At 44.7% G+C, this 8,634-nt stretch overlaps 1 protein-coding gene across 4 annotated transcripts in view; it reads right to left on the bottom strand.

The window, feature by feature from the left end:
• The window catches only part of TNFAIP8 (tumor necrosis factor, alpha-induced protein 8), a 131,564-nt gene that overhangs the window by 30,500 nt on the left and 92,430 nt on the right, over positions 1–8,634 (bottom strand). Inside the window, exon 1 of one of the 4 annotated variants that reach the window (XM_011972848.1) lies at positions 8,238–8,529. The exons of the other annotated variants lie outside the window; for them this stretch is intronic. Coding sequence (XP_011828238.1) covers positions 8,238–8,268 — 31 coding nt within the window. The 5' untranslated portion in view covers positions 8,269–8,529. Of the gene's footprint in view, positions 1–8,237; positions 8,530–8,634 lie in introns of those variants that run through there. 4 annotated transcript variants of the gene reach the window in all.

The raw sequence follows: 8,634 nt of genomic DNA on the forward strand, positions 1-8,634 counted from the left end.
ACTACAGGCGTGAGCCACCGCACCTGGCCAATAAGCCGCTTTCAAATTTACCTGAGTTTATGTTAATGAGACGACTCATAAACCAGAATGGGGAATGGTTAGCAGAGGAACCAATCAGGTGATTAGAGGTTTAAAACTTTTGGTTCCCCCACTCTGGGCAGAGGAGAGGGGCTGGAGACTGAGTTTAATCACCAATGGCCAGTGATTTATTTCATGTCACCTGCAGGTGCCGGGAGGGTGGCCTGCCTGGACAGGGCATGGAAGCTTGCATCCCTCCACTGTATTTTGTCCTATACATCTCTTCCAGTTGGTTCTTCCTGAGTTGCATCCTTTAGAATAAATCAGTAAATGTTTCCCTGAGTTTCATGAGTTGTTCTAGGAAATTACTGAACCTGAGGGGGTGTCATACAAACCCCCAATTTATAGCCAGTTGGTCAATAGTATGGGATGCCTGTCCTTGCAATTGCTGTCTCAAGTTGGAGGACAGTCTTGTGGGACTGAGCCCTTAACCTGCGGGGTCTGCCCTAACTCTGGACAGTTAGTGTCAGAAATGAGTTAAATTATAGGACGTCTAGTCAATGTTCGCTGAGATTTGGAACATTGGTTGGTGTAGGAAAGACCCTCCCACATTCGGTGTCAGCAATGTTGTGAATGTATAGGAAACCAGTTACTTTTCTTTTTAAGGTGAATTAAATTTCCTGTCCATATTCACTTGTTACCCTCATGTACCACTGCATATTTTGTGTGATGCCACAGGAAGAGGCCTGTTGGCAAATGCTCTTCTAAACACTGGTCGGAGGTGATGGTGTGACAATCTGTAAAGGAATCTACTGGCAACTGGGACTTGGAAAGCATGTAGAAATGGAGACGGCCAGCTTCTCAGGAGGCTGGGGCACTTGCTCTCAGCAGGGCAGTCACCTCCTGGGCCCCACATGCCTTCTTTCATGCTGTTGGTCATCTGCTAAATACTGACTGAATACCGATGATGTATTGCCACCCCTTAGAAGATGAGCTCCTCAAACCCAGGCTCCTGGCTTTAGCTGAGGCCCAAAAGGAAGATGAAGCCGTCTTCCGCAGCTCTTCTCTACAATCAGGCTGACCACTGCCTCCACGGGGCTCTCGCCTTTCTGGTTTCCAAGGCCCCATGCTCTCCCTGTTTCTTCCTACCTCTCGAGCTACTCCATTTCTATTTCCTTTATTGGTTCCATCTACCTCTCTCCTTTGTAAAAGTGGATGTTCTCAGAAGCTAAATCCATGGCCCAGCCCCCTCCTTTCTCTACAGTCTTGCCCTCAGAAACTACATACAGGGAATCAACTCTCCCCTTGTGACTGGCTACTCTCACACTTTCTTGGAGAGCCTCCTGATACCCAGGTTCAATCTTGCCCTCGAGATCAACTCATGGTTCTTGCCAGCTTGGCATTACTAAAACACTACTTTGCATCTGCCCTCCTCCATCCAGCTGAAAACCATCCAATTTCTTTTTTTCTTTTCTTTTTTTTTTTTCTTTTGAGACAGAGTCTTGCTCTGACACCCAGGCTGGAATGCAATGGCATGACCATAGCTCACTGCAGCCTTAACTCCTGGGCTCCAGTGATCTTCCTGATTTTCCCAAGTAGCTGGGACTACAGGTACATTCCACTGTGCCTAATTTTTAAATTTTTTTTGTAGAGATAGGGGTCACACTTTGTTGCCCAGGCTGGTCTTGAACTCCTGGGGTCAAGTGACCCACCTCCTTTCACCTCTCAAAGTGCTGTAATTACAGGTGTAAGCCATTGTGCCTAGCCTTAACTTTTCCAATGGGGAAACTGAACTTTAGAAAGATTAAGTAGCTATTGAAGGTTGCACAGACAACCAGGAACAAAGTCATGAGTAGGATCAGTCTCCTGACTCACAGGGTCTTATTTATTACCTACATACAATATCCCCCTGGGAATGCCCAGCTTCTAGTCTGACCCCATGTACCACTACAATATCACCACAAATGCCCTCCATGAACACTGTTCTCCACACTTCTGTAGACTTTCTTCCTGACCCCAGCACACAGCACAAGCAGGTTCCTTGTCAATTACACTTTCTTTTCTCTTCTCCATTTGCTTAAAGGATCTAGCTGGAATACAAGTTACCCCTCTTTGAAGTCACTCCTATCCATCATGACTTTTGGTGAATACCCGCTCTTCTAGACTTTCATAGGGTCCACTGTCTGATCCTCTGAGCTGTACTCATCCCTGCTCGTCACGTATTTTTGTCCTATGGATGCACGTCTGCTGTGTGTGATGTCCTGAACCAAAAATTCTCTGAAGATGGGGTTATCTACACACACATTTTTGCTTCCCCAGGCCCTGCAGAGGAGGTGCTAGCTCAGTTAACATTTGTTGCTAAGAGTACCTGAGGCCCAAAGAAGGCAGCAGCAGGCAAGGGAGAGGGGCTGCACCCTGGAAGCAGGAGTCTACTGGACATTCCATGACAGGCAGAACAGCCTGTGCCACTGGGGACACCCCTGGTCCCCAGCTTCTCAGTCTGGCTGAGTGGGCCACATGAAAACACATATTGGAGCCAGGTGAGCTGGCACCAAGCATAAATGGCAGGTAAAACTCGAAGGAAAATTCATGAACTGCTTATTCACTTCTCGACAGTCAACCCTGACTTCAACAAATGTGGTCTGGAGACTTCAGGCACCTAAAGCTATCAGAGTCACGTAGGGAATTCTGTTTAGTAGTCTCTTTGCTTCATCACCTTCTTAGAAGAAACTCTGTTCCTAGTTACTTATAAAATTATTATTCACTACAAAGCTGGAGAATGTATTAAGTCCACAGATGATACTGTATACCGAAACACAACTCCTCCCCTCCCCCATCTTCAAAACCATATCAACACCAACCTAACTAACAGGCTTTATACAGTCTTAGAGATTCCCAGGGCAGCACTCCCTTAGGCAATTTACTCCCAACTCAGCAGTTAGTCACTCAGGACATACTACATCCCTGTAACTCTTCTTCAAGGTTTATAAACTTTTAGAATAAAATTTAAGCAATTGCTCTTTCAGATATCTTGGTCAACGGCTGGGGGAGCAGCGGGCTGCAGCCCCATAAGTGCTTCTTGAGAAAGGTGTCCTGACTCTCAGAACGCACCAGGCCTGCTGCAATGTGCTCCAGAGAAAGTGAGGCTGTGGGATGTCCAACTGCTTTTGCAACAGCACATTCTGTATCAGAATGCTGACTCCCTTCCCACCCACACACATAACACACCTTCTCCCCAAGGAAGAGTGTCTCTACCCAACCAGCACCCTCAATAGCTAATTTTTCCTGAATGATATTCTCAAACAAATGAAAACAAGTGAGCTCACTGTTTACCTGCCTCTCACTTGGTCTACAACTTTCAAAACCCGGGATCTAATAGGATCTACTTGCAGAGCTAAATTTTATTTCACAATGTTTCATGTTTTATTCTCTTGAGTTACACGTAGGAGGAGGTGAAACAGGAAATCTCCATTTGTTCAAACATTCATCTGGGTTTTATAAATCCCCCTAAAAAGTAGTGAATGACAACTATATAAACAGACTAGGTCTGTCCTACTTCAAGGATACTGTACACAAATACCCAGGATGCTAAAACCTGTGTTTACAAAAATCCTTGCTTGCAGAACATGTATTAAAGAGGGTAGAAAGGGCTTGGCAATTACCTTGCTGGGCTTCGGTGCCTCAACCTCTAAAATGAAGAGGTCAGAAAGAAGGATCAGCAAAGTTGCTTTTAGCTTTAAATCATGGTGATTCTATGTGTACTTGGCTGGGGGACAGGGACTTTAAATTACAAAAGACTTCTCACTACAGACCTTCCTTAAACATTAAAGATATGCACATGATTTGGTTTTGTTTTAATTCAGCTTATACTATGTTTCAAAGAACAATCTTCTCTAAATGAAGACAGGTCTATAACCACACTAATCTCACTGACTTCCAAGCTGCTAGCATAAAGAGAGAAATGCTGACCAAAAAATAGTTTATAGGTAGATCCAGCAATTCTGCAGTATTCTGAAATGAAATCACTGGGTCCTGAGTTTTTCTGGCTCTACTGCATTATCTTTCACCCACTCACTTTTTGGCTACTTCCTGGATCACCAACAGCCAGGAGCAGGAAATTTAATCATCCATATAATCCTGACTGTTCAACGGCATAATCTGGGGGCAAGAAAGGTAGGATGCATATTCAATATGATAAAAATTTCAGAAGTGAGGGGAAAAAGCTCCAAATGCATTTAAGTTTACAGAGCTGGAGGTGTCTGGCAATGCCAAGTTATCAAGTGATGTCCACTGTAGAGAAGAGAGTATGACAGATCTCTAAATGGATTTTCCACTTTTAGTCCTTGTCAGCACACAACACTCCAAGCCTAATGACTACATAAAAGGAAACAGATAAGCATGTCAAAGTCTGGTGTTTAAGAGCATATGTTGTACCTTTTACATTATGTATGACATCAAGGTCAGCTGCACCCCTTGGTTGCATCAGAGCTGAACCACTGCTTTAAACTCCTTTTCTCTTCATTCCCTCTGCAAAGCAAAGGCTGAGGAAGGGCAGGAATAGGGGATAAAACTTACAAAAATAGGGGATAAAACTTACAAAATAGTCCTTAGCGATGAATGATATTATATAAGCTGCCACACCATATGAGGTTAAAACATAACACCACACAGCATGGTAGCTTATACAATATCATTGGGATTCTTTATTACAGAGGAGGATATTAATCATCACTATGGAACAACTAAACTTTTTTTGGCCAAGGATTAACTTTAAAGAATGGAGACCATTCACTCATTCAATCTACAACATTTAATGAGCACCTTTTACTCTGTAGGTCCTGTACATACAGCGGGGAATGAAACAGACATTGTTTTTCCCTGGAGAGCTGTGGTCTAGAAGAGATGTTAAGCAGTGTGGGGAGAGCCAGCAAGGAAAGGAACAGGTGCTCTGAGAGAGGGCAACAGGTGATCTGAGTTTAGGTTCAGAAAAAGCCTCTCTAAAGAGCTGACCAAGAAAAGGAGGTCAGGTGGAGAGAAGGATATTTTGGGCAGGAAGACCAGCAAGTGCCAACGTCCTAGAATGGGGAGCTTGAGTTCTTCTATATGGAGAAAAGAAGGAGCCAGGAAGGACATGGACTGACTGGTATAGGAGGAGCCCAAGGTGGAAGGCGGGGCATTCTGCAGAAGAAATGACACCTGTTCCACAGACACAGAGAGGGTGGGTGTGGATGGAGATGAGTCTGTCAGTCTGGGAACAGGAAGTTGAGGGAGTTCTCTAATGGCTACTGTTTTCTTTGTGAAATAGCAGGCCTGGTGAGGCTTGAGAGTAAGAACTGGGTGAGGTGGTGGTGGGAAATGGCTATTACGGGCAATGGAGGAGCAAGCCGGACTCACTCACCTCTCAACCCTCACTCTTTCCCAAGTCCCCACAAAGTGACACCTTGCCCACCCCTTAACAGTGGCTTTCTCAATTTCTGGTACCAAAGCTTCGAGAACCAGAGCAAAGGAGCCCTGGATGTCGTGATGCTTAGCACTAGAAAGATTCTCAGAGATCTTAACTGCCACTCACTTTAACTACTTCATAATTAAGCAATTTACTAAGGAAGCAACTAAATGTCAAATAGTTGCTATCAGCCTATAGCCAAACAGGCTATCAGCCTATCTCCTCAGGAAGCCCCATCCACTGGAAACTGTTGATATCCTCTTTTTAATGGTAGTCACCTTTTTAATAGAGTGAGTTTCTTCCTTCATTTCCCCTTCTTTCCTATTCATTCTATGTCTGAATAATTTAAACTCATTCAGTTTTCAATAAAGCAAGACCTGGATTATTTTTCTCTGTTTAATACTTAAGCACAATCACTTATTCATTGGTAAGCAGGAAAAATTAAATCAATTATTTAGGAGGTGGCTATAGGCTGGGGACAAAGATCCAGCACTCTGGGCACAGAGTCAAGTACGTTTTAAGCTCTGATGGCTTAACAATATCCCCAGTCATTTGCTTCTACATTCACGCATATGCAAAAATATGCTGGCCTCCAAGGACTTAAGATTCAACCCCAAAGTATACTAGTCTCTCATTGCAGCTCAGAAAAATGACTTAAAATTATCTCCCCTTACAGCGAATCAGGCATGAAGCATCCAAAGGCAGTTTTCTTGCAATACAGACATTCTTAAGAACTCATGGTGATCTCACACTAAATGGGATACATAAGTTCACCAGGATGGGGGGGGGGGAAGCTATGTATAAAAGGGAAAGGATTAGTAACGATAGAGAAGATAGCTTGAGTTATTTACACAACATAGCTCACTTCATAGACATCTGAGTGGTGGTAGCTAACCGGAAGGTTCTAGATTACAGCCAATAAACCGGCCTTGGAGAAAACACACACAAAACACACAGATACCTATCCTTTATTTCCTGGCAGAAGCTATGATGATTCTCTCTGATTAATAAAGTGTTCAATCTCCCTCAAGAGTTATTAAGTATCCCACCCTAATTGCTATCAATTTAAAATTCTAGTACCTCAGATTATTTTAAAAGAAACATTCTGGGCTTTCTTTAAAAAGGAGAGAGCCAGATCATTTGTGGTTGATCTGCAGAATGTAAATGATGACAAGTAGAGGGAAGGTGAGGAACAAGTAGAAGGGGCCCCATTAACCTCTTCAAAGGCCAGTCTGCAGGCTGCTTCCAAACTTACAACCAGAGAGCTGGGCCCTCGAAGAGGGAAGACTGTGGATGTTGCTAGGGGAATGTATAATACACACTTTGGGATACTGTTTTTCCACTTTCTCTCCCACTCCCTGTTTCCCAAAAGACAGGGAAAACACACCTGGGAGAAAACGCCAACTTAAGTGCTACTTGTAATTCACACAGAAGTTCACCCTTGAGTTCTCTCAGCCTGGTTCCTATTTGCCTTCAACTACCTTTGACTTTGAATAAACTGCTGTTATAAAGACATAGAAAAGAAAAGCATCTATCAGCATACAGCTCCATCAGAACAGAGGCCACGGCAAGAAAACATTACTCCCCCCATACTCCACATCAAGCTCAAAAACAATGCTCCTGGCTGTCATTTTTCATTTATGCCAGCCTCGTATTTCTATTAAACAAATCTCCTTTTTATTGACTATTTCCCTCACACAGCACAATAAGGTAAACGTGAGCCCACAAAGACTATATGGTGAAACACAAGCTTTACTGTGGGAGGGGAATCAGTAAAAGGCAGAAGGGGACAAGTTTCAAGGGCTCTTCCTAACTGGTGTCTACCAAATGGAGAGATGATGGGGCTGCTCCTCTGTCTGCCAGAGCTGCTGTGATTGACTTGAAATTAACCAGCTTTCCAAGAGACATGAAAAGAAAGAGGATTTCACAATCTCCAACAGTCTCCCCTCTTACTCTCTAATTTTCCCCAACCACCCTCACTCCCACCCCTCACTTACAAGAGGACTTTTGTATACATAAAGTTTCAAGGAACAAAGCATACAAACACTCACACACAAATAAACTCCCCAAACTAACACCAGCGTATAATTGTGTTTTGGTTGGAGCTTTTCCAGCCCTGTCACCCGTTCTCTGTTAGGAGTAAATGAAACCCTTTGCTTTTGCGAAGTTAGAAACAGACAAACTCTCCTCAGTTTCAAGCTGCACAAGGACCCCCTCATATCTTTCAGCCCCCTTAAATCCCCAACGAAATGAACTCACTGCTGAAAGGCAGCAATGAAAAAAAAAACTAATCTATATCCCAAATACAGATTTTCGCTTCCCCTCACTCAGCTTCCCCTTTTAGCCGGAAACATACAGCGTTTCTAGTTTCTGAAACCCCTTTTCAAGGGACCCTCCACTCAGGGCTCTTCCAGGGGATCCCGCTTTCAGTCGTTCTGATGCAGGCAGGCAGCCCTTTTCCAAGCACATTTTGCATTCCTGGAATCCAAGTGGGGCTCTTTCGTTTCCAGAGAAAGCTAAAAAGCAGACTTTAGTGGGCTGGCTGAACTAGGTCCGACTCTTCCTCCCCTCCCCTCTGAAAGGCTGCGGGGGGAGAAGGGAGCCCGAGATGAAACCTGGGCTCCGCTTATCCAGCTCCTACTGGGCTTCGAAGGCTCAGGGGAAGCGGACAAAGTGCCCACCGCTCACTTTAAAACTCCCATCTGCTCCTACCACTGCCTTCCTCCAAATTCCTCCGCAGAACTTGGCCGGCCCCCAGGAGAAACCAGAATCCTACCTTCCTTGAATTCTTCTGCTTCGGAGTGCATAGTGTCAGGGTAACCAGCTGCAGGGGCGATTACCGCTCACATGTACTCGGACTAGCCTCAAGTTCGCTCTGCAGCGAAATCCGCACACAACGGAAAATAAAAGGAAGAAAGCCACTAAAATCAAAACCTCCCCGGGGCGGGAGAGCGGGTTCTGGTGCAGGGATTTTCAGGGGGAAAGTTCTGCAAGAATGACGAATCGCGTCTCAGCTGGGCGGCGGGAGTCCGCCCCCGGGGCCGCGCGCTCGGGCCGGCAGCGGGGAGAGACGGTTCCACCACCCTCACTCCCACCCCTCACTTACAAGAGGACTTTTGTATACATAAAGTTTCAAGGAACAAAGCATACAAACACTCACACACAAATAAACT

This window comes from Mandrillus leucophaeus, unplaced genomic scaffold (assembly GCF_000951045.1).
Source record: "Mandrillus leucophaeus isolate KB7577 unplaced genomic scaffold, Mleu.le_1.0 Scaffold131, whole genome shotgun sequence".
NCBI lineage: Eukaryota > Metazoa > Chordata > Mammalia > Primates > Cercopithecidae > Mandrillus > Mandrillus leucophaeus.